Raw genomic sequence first — 26,604 nt, 5'->3', positions numbered from 1 at the left:
CTCAAGCTCACGTCCGTTGTCAGTGATGCCATCCAACCATTTCGTCTTCTGTTGTCCCCTTCTCCTCTTGCCCTCAATCTTTCTCAGCATCTTTTCCAGGGTCTTTTCCAGTGAGCTGGCTCTTCGCATCAGGTGGCCAAAGTTTTGGAGCTTCAGCTTCAGCATCAATCCTTCCAGTGAATATTCAGGATTGATTTCCTTTATGATTCACTGGTTTGATTTCCTTACAGTCCAAGGGACTCTCAAGAATTTTCTCCAACACCATAGTTCAAAACTATTAGTTCTGCACTCAGCCTTCTTTATGGTCCACCTCTCATATCCGTACTTGACTACTGGAAAACCATAGCTTCAACTATATGGATATTTATCAGCAAAATGATTTCTTTGCTTTTTAATATGCTATTTAGGTTTGTCATAGCTTTTTTGCGTTTATAATAATAATCTCATTATAGTCCCTCCTTAACAGGACCCAAAGGCCTGAATTAACCTGCCAGACCCCTCAGACCATGGAACTTTCCAAGCAAGAATACTAGAGTGGGTTGCCATTTCCTTCTCCAGGGGATCTTCCAGACCCAGGGATCAAACCCACATCTTCTGCATTGGCAGGCAAACTCTTTATCACTGAGCCATTACCTCACAACTTAGGGTTACCTATTTACTCAGTTCAGTTGCTCAGTCGTGTCCGACTCTTTGCGACCCCATGAATCGCAGCACACCAGGCCTCCCTGTCCATCACCAACTCCCAGAGTTCACCCAAAGTCATGTCCATTGAGTCAGTGATGCCATCCAGCCATCTCGTCCTCTGTCGTCCCCTTCTCCTCCTGCCCCCAATCCCTCCCAGAATCAGGGTCTTTTCCAATGAGTCAACTCTTCACATGAGGTGGCCAAAGTACTGGATTTTCAGCTTCAACATTAGTCCTTCCAGTGAACACCCAGGACTGATCTCCTTTAGGATGGACTGGTTGGATCTCCTTGCAGTCCAAGGGACTCTCAAGAGTCTTCTCCAACGCCACACTTCAAAAGCATCAATTCTTCGGCACTCAGCTTTCTTCAAAGACAACTGTCACATCCCTGCATGTACTATGTCTATTTCACAATTTGCTTTTGTAAATCGAAAATTTTATTGAAAAATTATTTAAAGTTTTTATTTAAAATGAGATTTTCACATTAAAAACTTCTGATATTATGATGCAGCATTGTTCTCGGCACTGTTAGTTTTGTGCACTGTTTGAAGAAAATGTTTTCTAAATATTTTTTAATAGACTTTATTTTTAAGAGCAGTTTCATATTCACAGCAAAATTAAGTAGAAGACAGAGGGATTTCTTATACACCTCCTGCCCCCTCACACACATCCCCCATTACCCATACTCTCTACTCTCTACCCATGTTCTACAGTGGAACATGTGTTAAATTCTGTCAGCCTGTATTGATACATGATTATCATCTAAAGTCCATAGTTTACATTAGGGTTCACTCTTGATGTTGTACATTCCATGAATTTGGACAAATGTATAGTGACACATATCCATCATTAGAGTATCAAAGAGAATATTTTCACTGCCCCAAGAATCCTCTGCTCCTCATTCATTCATCCCTATTCATCCTTCACCCCCAACCCCAGATCTTTTCACTGTCTCCATAGTTTTGCCTTTTCCAGAACGTCATGTAGTTGGAATCATACAGTATGTAGCCTTTTCAGATTGGCTTCTTTAACTTACTAATATGCATTTAATATTCCCCCATGTCCTCCTGGGGCTTGATAGCTTATTTCTTTTGGGGGACTTCCCTGGTGGCTCCGATGGTAAAGAACCTGCCTGCAATGCAAGAGACCCAGGTTTGTTCCCTGGTTGGGAAGATCCCTCGGAGAAGGATATGGCTACCAACTCCAGTATTGTTACCTAGAAAATTCCACAGACAGAGGAGTCTGGTGGGCTACAGCCCATGGGACCACTTTAGCACTAAATAATATTCCATTGTCTAAAGGTACCAGTTTATCTGTTCACCTGCTGAAGGACATGGTTGTTGCTTCCAACTTGGAAATTATGAATAAAGCTGTTAAAAACATCTATTTGCAAGTCTTTATGTGGACCTAAGTTTTCAGCGTCTTTGGCTAAATACCAAGGAGCATGACTGCTAAATTGTATGTAGTAAGAGTATTTTTAGTTTTTTGAGAAGCCACCAAACCATCTTCCAGAGTGGCTGTACCGTTCTGTATACCTGCCAGCAGTGACTGAGAGTGCCTGTTGTCCACATCCTTGCCAGAAATTGTGTTATCTGTGCTCTGGATTTTGGCCATTCTAATAGGTGGGCAGTGGTATCTCATTAATATTTTAATTTGCATTTCCCTAATGACATATGATGTATAGCATCTTTTCACATGTTTATTTGCTGTCTGCATATCTTCTTTGGTGAGATGACTGTTAAGGTCTTTGGCCCATTTTTTTTAAATTGAGTTATTTTCTTGCTATTTAGTTTTAAGACTTGTTTGGGTATTTTTGGATAACAGTCCTTTATCGGATATGCCTTTTGCAAATATTTTCTCCCAGCCTGTGTGAGTCAACTGTTCATTCACTTGACAGTGTCTTTTGTGGAGCAGAAAAGAATGTTTCACAGTTTTAACTCTTATACTTAGCAGAATGCTTAAAATATTACTAACAAATATTTGCTTAATAATTATAAATTATAATATAACTTAATTATAACCAGCTTTGAAATATAAAATTGCCCATATTTAAGCATAAGTGAAATGAAGTGAAAGTTGTTCAGTCGTGTGCAACTTTTTGTGACCCCATGGGCTGTAGCCCACCAGGTTCCTCTGTCCATGGAATTCTCCAGGCAAGAATACTGGAGTGCATTGCCATTTCCTTCCCCAGTTTAAGCATAAAGCAGACATCAAAGTTATACCACCCTGTCGGTACTGCTTGTAGTTCAAAATTGTGCTTTGTTTGTGGTTGTCCTTATTTTATTATTTATGGTACAATACAGTGAAACTCACGGTAATACACCCTATAATAAGTGAATTATGTTCTTATGTATTTGGTAATTGACTCTTGCACTCAGCCAAGTCAAGAAGACTATAACTTTTAACACTTACTTATTATTTCTATGGTAGTGTCACACAAAGATGCTGCTGTTTTCCACTGGTACTGCCACCACATTTAAATGTACCATCTGAATAGACTTTAGACTTTCTAGGATATTCAGGGATTTGTCCTTCTCCATCATATTGAATGATATGAAATATTGATTCATTCAATACATTATAATATATAGTATAAGAAGCCTCTGCTCCCTAATAGGTAGAGTTGACAAAGGAGGAGAGAAAGGTAGTTTTTATCACCTTTTACTCTGAGCCCTGCATCTTGGTCTGCCTTCAGATTTTTCTTAGTGCTTCTTCTAAATAATTCAGAGAAAGTTAGTATTGAATAGTTATCTGTTGCAAAATCCTGCAGTACCAAGTTCAAATACCACTAGAATGAAGCAATGTAGTTCTGTAGAAAGAACAGCATCCTTGGGTAAGGTTTGTACAGTTTATAGCAGATAAACTGTAAGAGATAAGGTTTAACTTATTTAAATAAATTCAGGTGCTTTTAGAATAGAAAAGGATTTAAGGTCATTTCATCTAGTGGTTGACTGTGCATTAAAATTATCCAAGGTGCCTATAGAAAGTACAGACTGCTAGGTCACATCCACAGCAATTCTGCTTCAGTAATATCTGGGCAAGGTCCTAGAAACTGTCTTTTTAACAAATCCCCTCAGCAACTCTGATGCATAGCCAGGCTCCAGACGGGTATTTTGGAATCACTGATCTAGTACAGTGCCCAGCAGACAGGAATTAGATTTAATTAATTTCTGTATTTCTAGCTAGACCAGCAAAGTGCCAGGCACATAGCTATTGCAGGATAAGCGTTTGCCAGAGATGAGGCAGAAAGCAAGTACAAAGAGAAGTTCAACAGCTTATGAAAGGTGCCACCATTAGGAAGCGTTAGAACCCAGTTCTTATTTGGCCCAGCAGATGGAGGGACAAGGGCTTTTGGATCCACTCTTCTCCAAAGGTCTTTCAGATCAAGTGTAGAATCTTCCAACATTTCATAAGACTATGTTATGGACACATGTATTTATGTTCAACAGAACATTGTAGGTACATCTCCCATCCCATTTTGTACATTTAATAAAGTAATTCCTCTGATCATAATTTTGTTAGGTATTATAAATAATTTTTGAAACCTTTCCTTCTTTGGTTTCCATTTGGGTTTGTTATATGTTAGAAGTGCATCATGTATTAAGTTCTTGAAGCTAGAAGAAAAAATCACAGTTATCATTATTACTTTTATCTCCGTCATCTACCCTCTAAGACAAATCTGATTTGTGACCAGCTCTCAAAACTGCACTTCTGGATGACTCTTACAAGAATGTCTTTTTGATCTGGTTTACTGAATGCAGTTACACTTCCAAGTAAGTTTTCATTTTAAGAGAGGCCAGTGCAGTGATATCCTCTGGGTTTTGCATCAGCATTTTAGGGCAAGGGTACAAGCTCTCCAGAGGAAGGAGGAGGTGGAGGGAGAGGAGGAAAAGAAAGGAAAGGAGGAAGAATTTGGGGGTTGCAAACTCTTCTCCTTGGTTCATATTATCTCCCACAAGAAATAATTTACCCACCACACTGGTCTTACTTTTAAAGGCATTTAGGAAGTTGTGAGTCCAACAGTTAATTGTTAACACAATCCTGCTTATTTCATAGGATTTTTAACTTCTCAGAAAATACCGTGATTTATAGTTATCACTGCTTAGGATAAGCCCTACAAGAAGACAATTGTTATGTAAGTAAATGTGTTGTAAGTCATTGGATAACTTCTTCCATTCTCTTCATCACTATGAATGACACTGATGAGCCATTTTAACCAAGTAGTAGTGCCATGACCACCTTTTACTAAGGGGCTGTTCACAGGCAGTGGGCAAAGTGGACTTTGATAAAATACATGTGCACTGCTGCAGAAAACACTGAGAATATCCAATCTGAAATGATTTAACTATTAAACGTGTGAAAGTTAAAACATTCACTGGCCATAACAACCTCCAACATACACAATGAGTACATAGACTATGAAAATACTTTTCTCTATCGTGTGTGCTTGAATTACTGGCCCTTGGGTGTAGACTGGGGAAGGGAGTTAAAGAGAGTTGCAGGTTTATTACTTAACCTTCCTTATTTGGCCTTATTTCTTTTGTTGTTAAATGTAAACTTCCAAAATGTTTTCCCTGTCCATTGCTTGCTGCTGCTGCTAAGTCACTTCAGTCGTATCCGACTCTGTGCGACCCCATAGACGGAAGCCCACCAGGCTCTCCATCCTTGGGATTCTCCAGGCAAGAACACTGGAGTGGGTTGCCATTTCCTTCTCCAATGCATGAAAGTGAAAAGTGAAAGTGAAGTCGTTCAGTCGTGTCTGACTCCTAGCGACCCCATGAACTGTGTCCATTGCTTAGATAAGAATAAATCCAAGTGAGTAGTTAGAAAAAATAGAGAAAATTTGATGTAACTGGTTAGAGAAGAAGCTCAAAGCCTTTGAAAGGATGGAAGCTGAGAAGATAGTACAGGAATAATTGTGGGATGAAAGTAAGAGGGCACCATTGGCGGAAAGACTTGTGTACTTCTCAGCCAGTAGTAACTAGCTCTACACTGGCCTCCCTGGGAAGAACTTGTCCATCAAATAGTTCAATTCAGATTATGCCTTGCTTTCCTTGGCTCATGTTCTAGAGACTCTTTTTTAAAGTGAATATCATCATATTTGTTTTTTGATTGGTATTTGTGTACTTCAAATGAATATTTTCCTTTTCTCTTTAACTCATGAACAAGTTTCTGAAGTGTTGAGAATTTATTTCTACATTTTTTTGACTTCTTCATATCAGCAGCATTAGATTCTACACAGTCAGTCCATCACATATGGAATGAAATAAAACTATAAAAGCTTCTAGTGATTTTTCCTTTTCATGATCACTCCTGAGCCATGATTGCACTCTAGTTACTCTGTTGCTGCACCCATAACATATTTTCCCCCTTTTATGGTGTACCTGTTTATTACCATCTTTTATACTGCAGTCTTCTTGAGGGCAAGGACTATATCTCAGTCATCACTGTTTCTTTCATTTCTGGTGTTTTATCTGACATAGGAGCTGCTCAGTAGGTGTATGTTCCATGTGTAGGCATATCAAAGTTGCATCAAATTCAGAGAAATTTTGTTTGCTTGGGTTAAAAGCAAAGTTGACTCCACTTTTGTCTTCACTGTCTTAAAAGAGATCTGAATTTATTATCAGAATACTGCAACAATAATTTTTTGGGTTCTTGCCATTTTACTCAAATTAATGTTTTAAAATGCTATTTTCGTTTGCTTTGCTCTAGAACTGAACAATGCCACAAAAACATTCTTTACTAAAGAGTATTTGAAAAGAAAACAAAGCTTTCAGAAATCCAGCTCTGCAAAGTGGCCCCTACCAAACTGCAGAAAAGCATTCCACCTTTTTGGAGGTAAGGAAACTAATGTAAAAAATGAAAGAGAGAAGGAAAGAAAAAAAGTCTGGTAACATTGTCTAGCATTGTTTTTTAAACCCATTTTCTTTCTGCCTTAGATATGTTAGTAGAAAAATATTTCTGCACTGGTCAATTTTAAGCAAGGATTTGCTAGTGTCTTCTTACTGAAAGCTACAGGTGTATGTATGAAAACCTTGGAGACTATACCTTAAGAGCAAAATCTGACAGAAACTCATGATCAAATTTATCTTGCCTTGCCATCAATAATGTTTAATATGTGGATAATGAACTTCATTTCAAAAGTAACAGATTTAACAGAAGCACTAGTATTCTTTATAAGTATTTTTAATAACTCATCATAATTTAAGTTTGTTTTATAGATTATAATCTCATTTTTATTTTTATTATTTTTTAATTGAAGTATAGCTGATTTAGAACATCATGTTAGTTTCAGGTGTACAGCAACAGCAATTCAATACACACACACATATATATGTATGTATTATTTTTCAGATTCTTGTCCCTGATAGTTTATTATAAGATATTGAATCTAGTTCCCTGTACTATACAGTAGGCCCTTGTTAGTTATCTATTTTATGTATAGCAGTGTGTATATGTTAATCCCAAACTCTTAATTTATCCCTTCCCCCACCTTTCCCCTTTGGGGAACCGTAAGCTTGGTTTCTATATTGTGGGTCTGTTTCTGTTTCATAAATAAGTTCATTTGTTACCTTTTTGAGATCCCACGAATCAGTGGAATATGATATATTTGACATATGATATTTGTCTTTGGCTTACTTCACTTATTATGATAATCTCTAGGTCCATCCATGTTGCCACAGATGGCATTATGTCATTGTTTTTTATAGTTGAGTAATATTACACACATATCCACACACACACATATATGTACACACACACGTGCACATATAATATACATATATGCATACATACATCACATCTTTATTCATTAATCTGTCAATGGACATTAGGTTGTTTCCATGTCTTGGCTATTGTAAATATGCTATGAACATAGGGGTGTGTGTGTATATCTTTTTTAATTAGAATTTGCTCTGGATATATGCCCAAGAATGGGATTACAGGATCATATGGTAACTCTATGTTTACTTTTTTAAGGAACATACATGTTGTTCTGTATAGTGGCTATACCAATTTACATTCCCAACAACATTGTAGGAGGGTTCTATTTTTTCCTGCACCCTCTCCTGCATTTATTATTTGTAGACGTTTTGATGTGAGATGATGCTTCACTATAGTTTTGATTGGCATTTCTCTAGCAGTTAGCCATGTTGAACATTTTTTTATGTGCCTATTTGCCATCTTTATGTTTTTTGTAGAAATACCTATTTAGGTCTTCTGCATATTTTGTGCTATTTTTTTTCTAATACTGAGCTGTTTGTATATTTTGGAAGTTAATCCCTTGTCAGATTTGTCATTTGTAAATATTTTCTCCCATTCTGTAGGTTGCCTTTTTGTTTTGTTTATGGTCTTTTTGCTGTGCAAAACTTTTGTGCTTAATTTAGTCCCATTTTTAAATTTTTGCTCTTATTTCCATTGCTCTAGGAGATAGGTCCAAAAAAAAAAAAAAAAAAAACTACTGCTGTGATTTAAGTTGAAGAATGTTCTGCTTATGTTTTCTCTAGGACTTTTATAGTATTTGGTCTTATGCTTAGGTCTTTAATGCATGTTGAGTTTATTTTTGTATATGATATTAGCAGATGTTCTAATTTCATTCTTTTACATGTAGCTATCCAGTTTTCCCAGCACCACTTAATCAAGAGAATGTCTTTTCTCCATTGTATATTCTTGCCCCCTTTGGTGGACGGGTTTATTTCTGGACTTTCTATGCCCTTTTATTGATCTATATTTCTATTTTTGTGCAAGTACCTTACTGTTTTGACTACTGTAGCTTTGTAGTGTATGCTAAATTCAGGGAATCTGATTCTTTCATTCTATTTTTCTTTCTCAGGATTGCTTTGCATCTTAATGTATTGTTGGAATCAGTTTGCTGGCATTTTGCTGAGGATTTTTGCATCTATGTTCTTCAGTGATATTGGCCTGTAATTTTCTTTTTTTGTGGTATCTTTGTCTGGTTTTGGTATCAGGGGGATGGTAGCCTCATAGAATGAGTTTGAAAGTGTTTCACTTTCATAATATTTATTTTAATATTTTACAGCTGTCTTGCAAGTTTAGGACAAGGAGAAAGTGTCAGTACTTTAATGTAGAGTGTCTCATCCATGAATAACGGACAAGGAATATCAGTTTCTGGGTTCACATCTAACTAAATGCATGACCTCAGGGATGTCATAGAAACACCTACTTTTGTTTCTGTTTCTGACCTGTAAGATGGTAATAGTTATATAACCTAATTAATGTAGTTGTAAGGATCAAATGAGCTGATGTGAAAGTGCATTCTAAATTGTAACTGTACTATAGATAAAAGGAATTATCAAATTAGGGCAAGGCAATCTCTAGTACCTTTTTCACCTTTGAGAATTTGTTATGTGTAATGATCATACAATGTAAACATAAAATATAGTTTTGTCTTTGATAAAACCATGGTCTATCAGAGCATGGACAACTGTATAGTTTTAGTACAGATGAGGGGTCTGGTTGGAGCAGCTCAGATGTGGGGAGCTCTCATCTTCAGGGAACAAGAGGGCCTTCCATATAAGAAGACTGATAATATCAATACAGCAATGATGTCAAGCAAAAGGAGGTAAAAACAGAGCCTATATGGTTGAGGCAGAAGATAAATTGAATTACAAAATCCTCATAGTTTGAAGAAAGTAGTTTATAGACAGATATAACTGTATATAATAGTTTGAATAAAGAAACTTAGTTTAAAGACATTTTATCAGCACTATAAAACATACTATTTTCTGTACTATTTACTATAGAATATTAATAAATAGTACTCCTATTTATAAGAACTATAAAATAGTACACTCATTATAACGCTATTTTGTAAAGTCATAAACAACTGAAGAAACCCACCATCCATTGTTGTTCAGTCACTAAGTTGTGTCCAACTTTTTGCGACCTCATGGACTGCAGCACGGCAGGCTTCCCTGTTCTTCACTGTCTCCCAGCGTTTGCTCAATCTCACGTCCATTGAGTCAGTGATGCCATCCAACCATCTCATCCTCTGTTTCTCCTTTCTCCTCTTGCCCTCAATCTTTCCCAACATCAGAGTCTTTTCCATTGAGTTGGCTCTTTGAATCAGGTGGCCGAAGTACTTGAGCTTCAGCATCAATCCTTCCAGTGAATATTCAGGGTTGATTTCCTTTAGGATTGACTGGTTTGATCTCCTGGCTGTCCAAGGGACTCTCAAGAGTCTTTTCTAGCACCATAGTTCCAAAGCATCAGTTCTTCAGTGCTCAGCCTTCTTTATGGTCCAACTCTCATATCCATACATGACTACTGAAAAAAACATAGCTTTGACTGTATGGACCCTTATTGGCAAAGTGATGTCTCTGCTTTTTTAATACACTAGCTCTAGATTTGTCAGAGCTTTACTTCCAAGGAGCTAGCAGCTTTTCATTTCATGGCTGCAGTCACTGGCTACAGTGATTCTGGAGCCCAGGAAAATAAAGTCTGTCACTATTTCCATTGTTTTCCCCATCTATTTGCCATGAAGTGATGGGACCAGATGCTATGATCTTCTGTTTTTGAATAATAAGTTTTAACCCAGCTTTTTCACTCTCCTTTCAACCGCATCAAGAGACTCTCTAGTTACTCTTCACTTTCTGCCATTAAAGTGGTATCATATACATATGTGAGGCTATTGATACTTCTCCTGGCAGTCTTGATTCCAGTTTATGATTCATCCAGCCTGGTATTTCACATGATGTAGTCTTCATAAAGTTAAATAAGCAGGGTGACAATATACAGCCTTGACATGCTCCTTCCCTAATTTTCCATGTCTGATTCTAACTGTTGCTTCTTGACCTGCATACAGGTTTCTCAGGAGACAGGTGAGGTGGTCTGGTATATCATCTCTTAAAGAATTTGTAATATATAGCTCAGTTGGTAAATAATCTGCCTGCAATGCAGGAGACCCCAGTTCAATTCCTGGGTCAGGAAGATGCCCTGGAGAAGGGACAGGCTACCTACTCCAGTATTCTTGGGCTTCCCTTGTGGCTCAGCTGGTAAAGAATCCACCTGCAATGCAGGAGCCCTGGGTTTGATCCCTGGGTTAGGAAGATCCCCTGGAGAAGGGAAAGCCTACCCACTCCAGCATTCTGACCTGGAGAATTCCATGGACTGTATAGTCCATAAGGTCACAAAAAGACAGATATTACTGAGCAGCTTTCATTCACTAAAATGTATTACATTTAGACCAAAATATGATATAAAATTAAATATAATAAAGACAGTGTTATTCACAGGATTTCATGTGAAAGAAGAGAAAATTTAATGTACAGATTATGTGCTTTAAAAGATTCCTTTGAATCCTACCTTCTACCCTATATGCAGATTTTTTTAAAAAATGAATCATCATTCTGATAACCCCTTAATTTCCTTTTGTCTTTTTATATTCTGGGGTGCTAAAGCTATAAATTAAATATTTGTTTCTTTGTGACTTCATGTTATTTCTCCTCATAGAACTTCCACAGAACTCAAGTTTCTATAATTTTTTATGGAGGAGGTTCAAAGTAACTTTATTACTCAACCTAACTTGGAGAATTTTAAGCATTACTTTACTAGCATGTGAGATGGTGCAATTGTGCAGTAGTTTGAGCATTCTTTGGCATTGCCTTTCTTTGGGATTGCAATGAAAACTGACCTTTTCCAGTCCTGTGGCCACTGCTGAGTTTTCCAAATTTGCTGGCATATTGAGTGCAGCACTTTCACAGCATCATCTTTCAGGATTTGAAATAGCTCAACTGGTATTCCATCACCTCCACCAGCTTTGTTCATAGTGATGCTTCCTACAGCCCACTTGACTTCACATTCCAGGATGTTTGGCTCTAGGTGAGTGATCACACCATTGTGATTATCTGGGTCGAGAAGATCTTTTTTGTACAGTTCTTCTGTGTATTCTTGACACCTCTTCTTAATATCTTCTGCTTCTGTTAGGTCCATACCATTTCTGTCCTTTATTGTGCCCATCTTTGCTCCTCAGACTACCACTTTGTCTTCTTGCATGTCTTTTTCTTTGGGATGGTTGAAGTCACTGTCTGATGTACAATATTATGAACCTCCATTCATAGTTCTTCAGGCACTCTGTCTACCAGATTTAATCCACTGAATTATTCTTCACTTCCAGTGTATAATCATAAGGGACTTGATTTAGGTCCTACCTGACTGGCCTAGTGGTTTTCCCTACGTTCTTCAATTTAAGTCTGAATTTGACAGTAAAGATGCTCATGATCTGAGCCACAGTCAGTGCCAGGTCTTGTTTTTGCTGACTTTAGAGTTTCTCCATCTTTGGCTACAAAGAACATAATCAATCTAATTTTGGTGTTGACCATCTGGTGATGGCCATGTGTAGAGTCATCTCTTGTGTTGTTGGAAAAGTGTATTGCTATGACTAGTATATTCTCTTGATAAAACTCTGTTAGCCTTTCCCCTGCTTCATTTCATACTCCAAGACCAAACTTACCTGTTATTCAGCATATTTCTTGACTTCCTACTTTTGCATTCCAATCCCCTGTGAAGAAAAGGACATCTTTGTGTGTAGTGTGTGTTATTTCTGGAAGATGTAATCTTCATAGAACCAGTCAATTTTGGCATCAGTGATTGAGGCATAGATTTGGACTATGTGAATATGGTACCATTTATTCTCTGTTGATGAGCAAATGAGTTATACAGTTTCTGTTATTATAACACCATTGTTATAAATATTTTCATGTCTCTTGGAGCATGAGAGTTCCTCTAGAAAAGTGCCAGTAAAAAACAGCTGGGTCATAAGAAAAACATATTTTTAATTTGATTGCCTAAACCAAACCATTTTCCTAAATGACTGCTGATCTGTCACCAACTTTGTTTACCACATTTAGTGTTTTCAGTGGGTATAAAATGATATCTCCTTGGGGATTTAATTTCAATCTATCTTATTACTAACAGGGATTGAAAATAGCTTTGTATATGTATCAGTTATTGAATTTCTTCATTTGTGAAATTCCTTTTCAGATTTTGTCCATTTTCCTATCAGTTGTATTTTTCTTGTTGATTTTTGAGAGTTTTAAAATATTCTGCTGTTTCCTTTTCTTGTTAATTATATGAATGGCAGCTGTCTTCTCTCACTTGTTTTTCTTTTCACTTTATCATGTCTTTAATGAATTGTAGTTTTTCGTTGTTTAGCATCTTTCTGGTATGTATCATCTGATTTGAGAAATTCTCTATCCTCAGTGTCATAAAGATATTTTCCTTCGTATTTTTCAAATATTTTGAAGGTCTTTGGAAGTAATTTGTGTTGTTGATACTTTCTGGATTTTGTGGTGGTGAGGGGAATGGGTGTTATGTTATAGGGTAGGGATCCAATTACTTTGGGATTTTTTTCCTATTTTTTCCAACCACGATTTAATAATTCATTATTTCCCCACTGATCCACAGTGCTAATCTGTCATGGTTTATTTTTTTTTATTTTTTTATTTTTAATTTTATTTTATTTTTAAACTTTACATAATTGTAATAGTTTTGTCAAATATCAAAATGAATCCGCCACAGGCATACATGTGTTCCCCATCCTGAACCCTCCTCCCTCCTCCCTCCCCACACCATCCCTCTGGGTCATCCCAGTGCACCAGCCCCAAGCATCCAGTATCGCGCATCGAACCTGGACTGGCAACTCGTTTCTTACATGATATTCTACATGTTTCAATGTCACTCTCCCAAATCTTCCCACCCTCTCCCTCTCCCACAGAGTCCATAAGACTGTTCTATACATCAGTGTCTCTTTTGCTGTCTCGTACACCAGGTTATTGTTACCATCTTTCTAAATTCCATATATATGCGTTAGTATACTGTATTTCTGTTTTTCCTTCTGGCTTACTTCACTCTGTGTAATAGGCTCCAGTTTCATCCACCTCATTAGAACTGATTCAAATGTATTCTTTTTAATGGCTGAGTAATACTCCATTGTGTATATGTACCACAGCTTTCTTATCCATTCATCTGCTGATGGACATCTAGGTTGCTTCCATGTCCTGGCTATTATAAACAGTGCTGCGATGAACATTGGGGTACACGTGTCTCTTTCCCTTCTGGTTTCCTCAGTGTGTATGCCCAGCAGTGGGATTGCTGGATCATAAGGCAGTTCTATTTCCAGTTTTTTAAGGAATCTCCACACTGTTCTCCATAGTGGCTGTACTAGTTTGCATTCCCACCAACAGTGTAAGAGGGTTCCCTTTTCTCCACACCCTCTCCAGCACTTATTATTTGTAGACTTTTGGATCGCAGCCATTCTGACTGGTGTGAAATGGTACCTCATTGTGGTTTTGATTTGCATTTCTCTGATAATGAGTGATGTTGAGCATCTTTTCATGTGTTTGTTAGCCATCTGTATGTCTTCTTTGGAGAAATGTCTATTTAATTCTTTGGCCCATTTTTTGATTGGGTCATTTATTTTTCTGGGGTTGTTCTGTGAGTCTTTTTCTGAAGTCTTTATTTGGTTCCTTTGGTCTGTATGTCAAGTTCTACCCCCATACTATAGTATCTCAGTTACTGAAGCCTTATAAGAAGTCTTGTTATCTTTCTTCAGACTTGTTTTGCTGCATGAGTCTCTTGACCATTTTTTGTTTGTTTGTTTGTTTATCTCTTTGAATCTTAGAATCATCTTGTAAAGTTCCACGAAAACTTTACAAAGGTGGGACGAATTTAGAGAGTGCATTTAAATATATACATTACCTTGTATAAAACAGATAGCTAATGGGAAGTTTCTGTATAGCACAGGGAGCTCAGCCTGGTGCTCTGTGACAACCTAGAGGGGTGGGATGGAGTGGGAGGTGGGAGGGAGGTTCTAGAGGGAGAGGACATATGTATATATATGGTTGATTCATGCTGATATATGGCAGAAACCAACACAACATTGTAAAGCAATTATTTTTCAATTAAAAAGAAAAAAGAAAACCATTTTGAATTAAGGGAAGAAGTTCTATTCAATGCATGAGTCCATGTGGGGAGAATTGACACCTTAATAACTTTCCCTATCCACTAAATGGTTTTTCTTTTATCTAGATCTTCTAACTCTTTCATGTCTTATAATAAAATTTGATAATTTCCTTCACTGATGTTTTATACACATTTTAGTTAGATTTATTCACATATATTTGCTGTTGTTACACTCTTTTCTCCTCCTCTGAACCTTGGGTGAGGCTAGTTACTCCAGTTCTACTTCTTAATTAACTGCTACTGTCATCACCAGTCCACACACTCATTTGTTTCCTTTTATCCTTATGTCCTACTTTCTATTATGTTGAATTTATTTAATCTGTATCTTTTCATTTTATTTTTAAATCATATTTTTTGTTTGCATATATTTTAATTTATGGGAATGGTGTCGTTATATTATTGCACTGTTTCTTATCTTTTTCGTCTAGCACTAGACTTTTAGATAAATCTTGGTGCCTATGTGTACTTCTAAATCCTGTTCTCTGAAGGTATGCATGTACCGCATTTTATCCAGCTGTTCACTGATTGGAGCACAGAATGCCTCCAGCTCCCTGCCACTACATGTAATACTAATGAATATCGTAATGTGGGCCTTGTGAGGATTTATTTGGCATATAGACTCAGGAGCAGAATGTCTGGGTCATATATTTGACTAAATAATGCCAACAGTTCCCCCAAATGCCAGTGTAGATACCTGTAACAATGCATGAGGCTTGGGGGAATTGGAGCTATGGAAAATGACAAAGAATGGAAGTGAGGAACTCTCATTATTAATTTAATTTGCTTTTATCTGATCTCTAGTAGTTTAAGATCCTTCAAATACTTATCAGTCTTTCAGATTCCTTTTCTGTAACCGCTCTCCTCATTTTCCTAAGGCGGTTTCTGCCTTTTATCAGTTTTACAGAATTTCTTGTGTATTCAGGATACTAATTCTCTGTCTGCTTTAGATATTATAAATGTTTTATCCCATTTTATAATCTGTATATTAAGTTTATCCATGATGTCCTTCACTGAAAGAAATTCAACTTTGACATAATTAAATCCACCTTAATTTTGTGTTCTCATTGTATTTTAAAGTTTTATTTAAGAAGTTCTTCCCCATTCCCAGGTTACAAAAGTTTTTGCTTAGGTAAAACTATAAAGTTAATATTAAAAATTACTTCTCACTTAGGTCTTTATCTAGAATCTACCTCTTATTGTGTGTTACAGAGGATTCATGTCTCCCTTCAAACAAAATAGCCTACTTTTCTGAATATTAAATAATGATTCTGGGTTTTTTAAGTTATTCCTTAACTGCATTGTATAGAAATGGCCTTGTGGGATTTTGATCCCATATTCAGCAGCCTTACTAAATTACCTTCAGTTTCATTATTTATAGTGTTTGAGGGGCTTTGAATGAAGACCATCATATCTGCCTTACCTGTAAATAAAGACAGTTTTATATGTTTCAAACTAATATGTATGCTTTTTCCTTCTCTTTTTTTTCTTGCCATACTTTCTGAACAAGGACTTCTGTTTGATTTTGAATAGAAAAGTGATAGCAGCATCTCTGATATTAAAAGAAATATTTTAATATTCCTGATGCTGATATCCATATTATATCATAGTACTCAACATACCATGCCATCTGTGCCATGTTAATTGTTTTCTCAAAACAGTTTCTTTTCAGCTAAATGTTCAGAGGTTGGTAGAAGGAAGTCAGGTGGGAAAAGAGGATATTATGGAAAAGAATGGACATTCATGTAGACACCTTGGGCTTCATACAATTACTATTCTTTCCACAAAAACAAAACAGAAGTTGCTTGGTGGTGCCACTCTGCCTGCTGGGGGTACACGCAGCTTTGGGTTGGCTCCATGCAAAACAAACATTGAAGCCAAAATCCGTTTCAGATTTATTTCAGTTAGTAAAAAGAGATGCTAGTTCATACTTTTCATACAAGCAAAGTGGCATAAAGCGGGAAATTCTGCTTTTGTCTGAAGTTCTTTTATTTAACATCTATATTTATGAGTAAGATTGCCCCATGTTTCCGTTTTCAAAATATCTTTGTTCTCAGTTTATTTTTAAGTCAATTTATATGATATCTCTCTTCCAGGGATTAATTTTTTCTGTTTTAATATTTGTTGACAGAAAGCTGTTTATATTGTTTAATCTCTCCTGTGTCTATAGCTCTCTTCTCTGTATATTATCAATATTGTTTACTTATGCCCTGCTTTTTTCCTGATTTTGCCAGATATTTGTAAATTTTATTATTCTTTTTAAATAATGAATTTGTGAAATTGACTCTATTGTATCTTTATTTTAGTTTCATTAATTTCTGCTTTGTTAAATCCTTACTGCTATTCTTTTTTATTTATTCTGTCCTTTTTATACCATAGTAAGGTGCCTTTCTAGTACCTTAATTTTTATCCTTTTAATTTTTAAAAAATTATTATTTAAGGTCATCAGTTTCCCTCTCAGTAATCTCAGTAATACATTACTTGCAGTATTTTTATTAGTCTTCATTTCTGATTATTTTTCATAGGAATAAAGCACACTTAATTTGATACTGATTGAATTATCTTGATTTAAAGTAATAAAATTGTACAAAAATTAGGATAGTTGAAAATTGAATATGGATATAATATCCATATTATATACAGATACATAATAGTATCCATATTATACCACAGTATTCAACATCATACCATCTGTGCCACATTAATTGTTTTCTCAAAACAGTTTCTTTTCAGCTTAATTTTCAAAGGTTGGCAGAAGGAGGTAAGGTGGGAAAAGAAGATATTATGGAAAAGAATAGACATTCATGTAGACTCCTTTAGCTCCATACAATTAATATTCTCTCCACAAAACCAGAGCAAAAACATTTTAACATAGTTTTAGATTTCCTAATCAATGAAGTTCATGTAAACTTTTTAAAATTCGTTCATCCGTAAAGCTCACTCACACTTATCCCTTTCTCCTTGTCAAGTAGTGTCTTAAAAGATATTAATGAATAAGCAGACATGTTTTAAATTTATTTCTTACAAATAGATGTTATATGCTTATACATAAAATGAGTTATGTGAAAAGAAATGGAAACATTCTAGATATATGAGAGCTAGCACTTTACATCTCTTATCAGGTGCCAAAACATGTTAACCCTCGCTCTTAGTTTTTTCCTCTGAAGTATCTATTATTTCCAAGCATGGCATCCTCAGTTTATCAGTATCTAATTGACTTGATTTTCAGGCTTGCCATGTTTTAGTTGGTTTCCTAAGAAACCAATTTTGTATATATTAACAAGCTAAGAGGTTTTACTAACATGTTTTGCCAAAATAAAGTTCCATGTTATTGAATTTTTTTCTAAATATACTCAAATCAAAGAAATGGAAAAAAAAGCGCCATGATTTAAATCTAATGTCCTAATTTTTTCTGGTAATAACAAGAACATGCAGCTAAAATGAAGGTATCTGAGACATATTTATGACCAATCCATTTGTTTTATTGTAAAGCCTAGGGAATTGTTCTATTTGGTCATTAGCTCATCTGAAGGTGTTAGATTGATTCTGCAAGTTTAAACATGCTCAATATAAATGAAGGAATATCCACATGTAAAAGAATGCTTGTCTCTAATAGAGAACAAAACAATATATGATCAAATAGCAGGAGTTTGAATATCACCCAGAAATTTGCTTTCTCAGAAAGTTGGAGGTAAAATCAGAGAGATTTTACAATGTGCTGTAGCCTTGGTGCTGTCTTACTAGAAAGTTCATTAACCTTTTCACAATGTAATTTTTCAAAAGGGCCTAAGAATTTTAGTTTCTTTTTCTATTTTTTTTCTAATGGCAGAATCAGGCCCTGTTTTTGCTGTACAGTTTAATAATAAGTTTAAAATTTATTTTGGAAGCCAAATCAGCCCTACAATATAAGAAATTGCTTTAGAAATACGTAGTTACATGCAATCACACTAAAATGTAAAATCATAGATTCTGAAGAGTTAGAAAATATACATAATGTAACTTCTCCGACCAATACAAGAACAGCCTCAACAATCATGCTCAGAGATAGACATCTAGATTCTGCGTATCACATGCTTATCACTTACTACCTGAATAAGTACATTTGTTCATTTTAACAACTCATTCACATAAATTTCTGTGTAAATGAAATCTGGCTTCTCATAATTTCCTTTTATTGGTTCAAGTCTGTTTTAATCTTCCTCCATGTGACTGTTCTTCAAACATGCAAAGACACATTTGATGTTCTAGACAGGTCTTTATTCCACACAGACACTATATACATTCCTTCAGCTGTTCCTCATGGATCCTGGTTTCTAGTTCCTCGTTGCCTGTTTCAGAGATACTAGTGGGACTAGAAACCACATCAGCTGGATACTGATACACTAAGATGCAATGCCTGGAAATGGTAGATACTTCAGAGGAAGAAACTAAGATTGACAGAATCATCAGTGCAACTAACACTTGGTAAGAGGTCTAAGAGCTAGCTCACTTTTACATAAAATATTTCCTTTCCTCTTCACATGACCTAGTGTTATTCTGGTGTTGGGTCATGAATTCATGGTCTCTGTTGAAGGCTAAATAGCTCAGTTGGGCAGTGGAATAAAAACTGAAACACTGTTTTCTTCTGGAAAAACCACAGCTTTAACTATATGGATTTTTGTTTGCAAAGTAATGTCTCTGTGTCTAGGTTTGTCATAGCTTTTCTTCCAAGGAGCAAGCGTCTTTTAATTTCATGGCTGCAGTCACTGTCCACAGTGATTTTGGAGCCCAAGAAAATAAAGTCTGTCACTGTTTCCATTGTTTCCCCATCTATTTGCCATGAAGTAATGGGATTGGATGCCATGATCTTAGTTTTTTGAATGTTGAGCTTTAAGCCTGCTTTTTCACTCTCCTCTTTCACCTTCATCAAGAAGCTCTTTAGTTTCTCTTCACTTTCTGCCATGAAAGTAATATCATCTGCATATCTGAGGTTGTTGATATTTCTCCTAGCAGTCTTGATTCCAGCGTGTGATACATCCAGCACAGCATATAACATGATGTACTCTGCATATAAGTTAAATAAGCAGGGTGACAATATACAGCCTTGACGTACTCCTTTCCCAATTTTGAACCCTTCCCTTGCTTCACGTCCGGTTCTAACTGTGGCTTGTTGACCTGCATACAGGCTTCTCAGAAGGAAGGTAAGGTGGTCTGGTGTTCCCATCTCTTTAAGAATTTTCCATAGTTTGTTGTGATCCACACACTCAAAGGCTTTTGGTAGTCAATGAAGCAGAAATAAATGTTTTTCTGGAATTCCCTTTGTTTTCCTGTGATCAAATGGGTATTGGCAATTTGATCTCTGGTTCCTCTGCCTTTTCTAAATCCAGCTTGTACTTCTGGAAGTTCTCAGTTCACGCACTGTTGAAGCCTAGCTTGACAGATTTTGAGCTTTACCTTGCTAGCATGTGAAATAAGTGCAATTGTATGGTAGCTTGAACATTCTTTGGCATGCCTTTCTTGGGATTGGAATGAAAACTGACCTTTTCCAGTCCTGTGGCCATTGTTGAATTTTCTAAATTTGCTGACATATTGAGTGCAGCACTTTAACAGCATCATCTTTTAGGATTTGAAATAGCACAGCTGGAATTCCATCACCTCCACTAGCTTTGTTCGTAGTAATGCTTCCTAAGCGCCACTTGACTTCACACTCCATGATGTCTGGTTTTAGGTGAGTAACCATACCATTGTAGTTATCTGGGTTATTAACAGTTATTAGCTGTTATAAAGTACAGTTATTCTGTGTATTCTTGCCACCTCTTCTTAATCTCTTCTTCTGTTAGGTCCTTACTGTTTCTCTTCTTTATTGTGCCCATCTTTGCATGAAATATTCCCTTGTTATCCCAGAATTGATTGCACAGACTTAAAATGTTGAAACAGGTAATAAGATGACTTTGGTACTTGACACTGAAATTTTTCAGCCTTTGATCAAGAGAAACCAAGAAGGAAGTTAAGGAATTCAGCACAGCCAAATTCAAATTTGACTGTTACTATCTAATAAATGGTGCTATTTAATTTATTTTTTTATTTTTTAATATAAATTTATTTATTTTAATTGGAGGCTAATTACTTTACAATATTGTATTGGTTTTGCCATCCATCAACATGAATCCACCACGGGTATACACGTGTTCCCCATCCTGAACCCCCCTCCTACCTCCCTCCCCGTACCATCCCTCTGGGTCATCCCAGTGCACCAGCCCCATGCATCCTGCATCATCCATCAAACCTGGACTGGCGATTCATTTCATATATGATATTATACATGTTTCAATGTCATTCTCCCAAATCATCCCACCTTCGCCTTCTCCCACAGAGTCCAAAAGACTGTTCTATACATCTGTGTCTCTTTTGCTGTCTCTCATACAGGGTAATCATTACCATCTTTCTAAACTCCATATATATGTGTTAGTATACTGTGTTGGTGTTTTTCTTTCTGATTTACTTCACTCTGTATAATAGGCTTCAGTTTCATCCACCTCATTAGAACTGATTCAAATGTATTCTTTTTAATGGCTGAGTAATACTCCATTGTGTATATGTACCACAGCTTTCTTATCCATTCATCTGCCGCTGGACATCTAGGTTGCTTCCATGTCCTGACTATTATAAACAATGCTGCGATGAACATTGGGGTACATGTGTTCAGAAATGTGCAAATGCTTTAAGCTTTGACCACTGTATGACATTGTTAGGGCAATGGGTAATATGTGTATTCACTGTGAATTATCCTAGAAAATTGTGGTCAATCTTGGAATAAACAATGAAGATTGAGGAGCTTGGAATTAAGAGAGGTAATGGAAAACTTACTCTGTCTCTGAGAGACGCTGTAGTCACCTTATCCTATTCTATAATCATGGTGAGTGGCGTACCCTTATGGGTGATGATCGATATGCACCCTAGCATACAGAGGTTGGCAAGGTGTATAAAGGTACTCTGAGGACAATTCTGGGTTTGTGCAGTGGCTGCAGGTTATACTTTGTGTTTATTACACCTTTTATCCCAGACAGTCTGAATATTACTTGAAAAATCATATGCTCTGGACCTGTTCTGTATGTGAGATACAGCACTACTACCTTAGCTCAGCACTGGAAGAGTAGCAGTCTTGTTTGATCATCAGCAACAGAGTTAGAATTAACAGATGAGGAATATAGGGATATTCCCCCAGTATAGAGGGATGCTATAGGACTTGGTTTTGAGCACACAAAAAATGAGAAAATAGCCACAGAACTCTGAGAAATGCAAGAATAAACACAGGTCAAGCTTATTATTTCTGACAATAACAGCAGCGGTGATTTCTTTTTCTAGAATATATAAGATATAATAAGATATATTAGCATATAAGTTGTAGCATCATCATTCTCAATGGGAATAAAATGATAATTACAAAAGCTCTATTTATAAATAAATAAAAGAGCTCTGGAATTAAAGAAGTCTTGATGAAGAAAATTCCAGTAGCGGGAGAGTCCCCAGTGAAGCTAATACTGCCAACTACTTGCTTCTCTGGAAGTATTTTGAGTCTGAGAGTTATCTGAGGATCATCTTGCCATAGGCAGAGGACTCTATTAGGGGAAGAGAAATCAGCTGAGGTTTTTCACAACCATATATGGACTGACATGTCAGGTTGGACAAAGAGTCTGAACATATGGCCATTTTCCCCATGAGACATTTGCTGAGAGCTGTGGCAGTACAAGAGGCTACATAGTTGGCTAGTTGGCCCAAACAAGCAAAATGAAACCTCTGGCAATCTCACAGAGGTCAGGAATCATCCACAGAATACAGAAGCCTACAACAAACACAAAGGAAGAGTCCTCCCAAAGATATTTGCCACATTTTAAATCTGTGTAGGATGGAAGATGAAAGAGTTACTTTCACAACCTCTGAAAAGCAGAACTTTCAGATTAGAGGAGATAGAGACCTGTTAAACTATTAACCAAAAAACCCAAAGGACCACGCTCAAGGAGGGGTCAAGACCCGAAAGCAGAGTTCAAATCCGCAGTCCCATAGTGAACTCCATAGGGTTTAGGAGATCACGTCACAGAAAAGGAGCATGCAGTAAACACAGAATGGGCCGTGCCTATAAGTATGGATGTGAGAGTTGGACTGTGAAGAAGGCTGAGCACCGAAGAATTGATGCTTTTCAAGTGTGGTGTTGGAGAAGACTCTTGAGAGTCCCTTGGACTGCAAGGAGATCCAACCAGTCCATTCTGAAGGAGATCAGCCCTGGGATTTCTTTGGAAGGAATGATGCTAAAGCTGAAACTCCAGTACTTTGGCCACCTCATGCAAAGAGTTGATTCATTGGAAAAGACTCTGATGCTGGGAGGGATTGGGGACAGGAGGAGAAGGGGACGACAGAGGATGAGATGACTGGATGGCATCACTGACTCAATGGACATGAATCTCAGTGAACTCCGGGAGTTGGTGATGGACAGGGAGGCCTGGCGTGCTGCGATTCATGGGGTCACAAAGAGTCGGACACAACTGAGTGACTGATCTGATTTGATAAGTCACTTGAAATCAGAGGTTGAGTGAATCTAATAAACACTGCAATGTAAGGTCAACCTCAACCCAGCTTATTAATTATTGAGTTGAGACAATGAGCTTCTTACGTTACCTGCCTGACAAAAGGACCAGGCCTCTGTGGAGAGAAATAATATCTACTTCAGTAATTCATACAATAAAAAATGGGACATAATTAAGAAAGGAAGGTTAAGAAATTGTGACTAATAATTAACTAAAATGTTGACCTAAAATGATAGAAACAATCATTTATTTTACTAGCAAAACACTTTATTCAGAAAGAACAAAAGATTACAATTCAGGACTTGCACTTTATGGCAAACCACAGGCAAGTCCAGAAAATAAGGGGGAGAACTGTCCTTTTGAAGAGGAGAAGGGGCTGTTAGAGAGTCCACTGGAGGAGACTGAGTTCAAAGTGTATTGGCTTTTCATTGGCTAAATTGTGACAGCCTGTTATTGCCCGCTGTTGCTGGATTAGGAAAAGTTCTTCCTCTTGATGGGTAAGAAAGTAGCAGCCTTCTTTCTGTTAGAAATGCAAAGGTACATCTCTTCCTGTTGGGTCTGTAATTGACATGGAGTGGTGAGGCATAAGAACTCCCCTTTCTGACCTCCTGACTGTTTTAAGTGAGGTTTCTCTGTACTAGTTTTCACATATGAGTGGTAACAGAAAACAGATGCAGATCCCTAGATGATCTAGATGTTGGATTAGCTGACTAGGATTTAAACTGTTAGGAAAAAATGTCAATGAAAATAGAGAAAAAGATGAGCAAAGTAGGTAAGAGGGTGGACAATGTCAATAGAAAAAGGAAACTATAGAAAATAAAAAAGTGGACACTGCAGCTTGACAGTCAGTGAGCCATACGTCGTTAGCAGTTTAGGTCATGGTGTTCAGTATCACTGCCACGGAGGGACATGCCCTGTTTCCACTTCTGCCTCCTCTACTCAAGCACAGTTGATGCCCTCAAACCCCTTCTCTCAGAGCCCAAACATGGTTGGTTGGTTGGTTTTTTGCCAATCCACTGTTCTCATTCTCTCCTGCCTTTTGCAGGTTGAATGATACAAATCTGCCATACTTCTCCATGTTCTACTTTCATGCAGCTGAGCTATTTGAGTAAGTGGATGGAGAGTTCAGTCTGTAAGCAGAGTCCTACCTCTTACTTGTATATAGAATCCCAAGAGAGAAGGGATCAAGAAGCACCTTATTTTTTAAGCCAGTTTACTTTAAGTCTTTGATTTTCTAAATTACCAGTAATAGACTGTATTAATGAAGCAGTGATCCATTTGCCAGAATATAGATGATATAATTTGCAAGGTATAACCACATAATCCTCAGCTTGTAGCCCCTTAGACGACTTTTAACCTACCTCATCATGGAGAATCATCCGCCTGGGTTTACCTCCTAGATGCTTCCAAGTTAGGAGAGCAGTGGAGAGCTTTGAAATCAGGGATGTCACACTGCACAACCCCAGGAAGCATCTTTCCATATAGTCATCTCTGTGAAGGGTCCTCTCTGGAGTTCTGCAGTGCATAGCATAAGTAAGCCAATATGATAATTCTGCATCTTTTCTCATTTCCTTATTCAGGTGCATATACTTAGTGGCTGCTTGATCCTAAGGACAGTCTCTCCATCAGGAAAGATAATATCCACAAAAGTATTTCATGCCTCTTGCATAGGATGCCTCCATGCATAACATTATCAGAAAGCACCATGATACCCCAATATTTATACAAAAGAAAAATAAACAGGGAAGTGCTCATTATATAAGATAAATTTAAAAGGTTAATTATTGATGGATTGAAAAGATGCAGTCTATAGTCTCATCGGTGTCTTAATGAAAATTTCCTCAGTGTTCAGATAAAAATGATCTTAAAACTAAAGTCAAGGTCACTTCCAACCAAGAACACTTGTAACACCTGTCATGACAAATGCAAATAGGAACAGACTATAAACAATTTTTCTATATATAAGTTAAAGATTGTATAATCATCCTACATTATTCATATTACTGACTAAAAGCCCTCCATTGTGGATAGCCATTATTTTATTTGTGTGTGTGTGTGTGTAATAAAGTTTTATTAAAGTATAAAGGAGATAGAGAAAGCTTCTGACATAGGCATCAGAAGGGGGCAGAAAGAGTGCCCGCTTGCTAGTGTTAACAATGAAGTTATATAATCCAAAGAATATCTGGAGGTTGTAAAGACCTCATGAGGTATAGTTGATCTACATTGTGCCAATTTCTACTGTACAGAAAAGTGACCCAGTTATAATTATATATATAATTATTTTTATATTCTTTTCCATACTCTTTTCTGTTACCACAGGGTATTGAGTATAGTTTGCTGTGCTCTCCACTAGGGTCTTGTTGTTTATCCATGATAAATGCATTAAATTGCATGTACCAACCCCACTCCCAGTGCATCCCTTTCCACATCCTCCTGCCCTTCGGCAACCACAGGTCTGCTCTCTGTGTCTGTGAGTCTGTTCTGTTTTGTAGATAGGTGCATTCATGCCATACGTTAGATACCACAGATATTTAGTTTCATATCGTATTTGTCTTTATTGTAAATGTGTGATTTTAAATATTATAAATTTATTTTAGACTCAAAAAATCCTGAAGTTATGGAAGGAATTTTGGGGTTTTCTTTTTTTATTTGCTGAGTATGCTTATATTTGTGAAGTTAAAGTATTTCTCAGAATGACATAAACTAAATAACTTCTAGAGAAATGACAGATTGCATCACATATTCCTTTGAGAAAGTAAAATGTAAACTACTTAGTCTCATTTTGACCAATCAATAAAGAATTTAGGCTGACGATACTAATGAAGGCATAAAGAACTTCCAAGAGAGAAAACCTCAGCACTCATAATTTTAATCCAGAATTTCAGAAATAGGGTGCCCTAAAATAGATTTACTACAAAATAAGACCATTATGATGAAACAGAACTTTTGTCTTATCTTGGAAAATCGTCAGTTAATGTAAACAGATGAAAAAAATTTTTTTTTTACATAAGGGAGAAGTGATAAGTTTTTGTGTTCTTTAGTTTCTTTCTTTTTTAAAGCAGAACAGTTCTGGATATAGGTTTCTGTTATTATACACTATGACCTTAAATTAATCCTAATCCCCTGGTGATATCTCAGACCATTAAATCAGAGTTTCTGGAGCTGATCTCCAAAATCAGTAGTATATAAAGAGCCCCAGGACAGTCCAAAATGCAGCCAAAGTACTAAGGTTGATATACATTACTCTAGAAGCTGCTAGGACTTGCGACTATATAGCAGAACAGAATGTGGACTCAGAATGGAAAGGTACTGTGAAAGATTATTTTATTTATTCTCTGACTTCCAGGCAGTATCATATCCAAGCTTTTATGAAGAATGAATTA

The 26,604-nt window shown here is 36.8% G+C and overlaps 1 protein-coding gene across 4 annotated transcripts in view; it reads left to right on the top strand.

The window, feature by feature from the left end:
- The window catches only part of RNF180 (ring finger protein 180), a 281,830-nt gene that overhangs the window by 215,604 nt on the left and 39,622 nt on the right, over window positions 1-26,604 (top strand). For all 4 annotated transcript variants that reach the window (XM_070774630.1, XM_070774632.1, XM_070774631.1 and 1 more), the window contains one exon: window positions 6,396-6,521. In XM_070774630.1, the coding sequence (XP_070630731.1) occupies window positions 6,396-6,521 (126 nt within the window). The remainder of the gene's footprint in view (window positions 1-6,395; window positions 6,522-26,604) is intronic.

The sequence above is a fragment of the Bos indicus genome, chromosome 20 (assembly GCF_029378745.1).
Source record: "Bos indicus isolate NIAB-ARS_2022 breed Sahiwal x Tharparkar chromosome 20, NIAB-ARS_B.indTharparkar_mat_pri_1.0, whole genome shotgun sequence".
Lineage (NCBI taxonomy): Eukaryota > Metazoa > Chordata > Mammalia > Artiodactyla > Bovidae > Bos > Bos indicus.
This window is presented reverse-complemented; position numbering and strand designations above follow the sequence as displayed.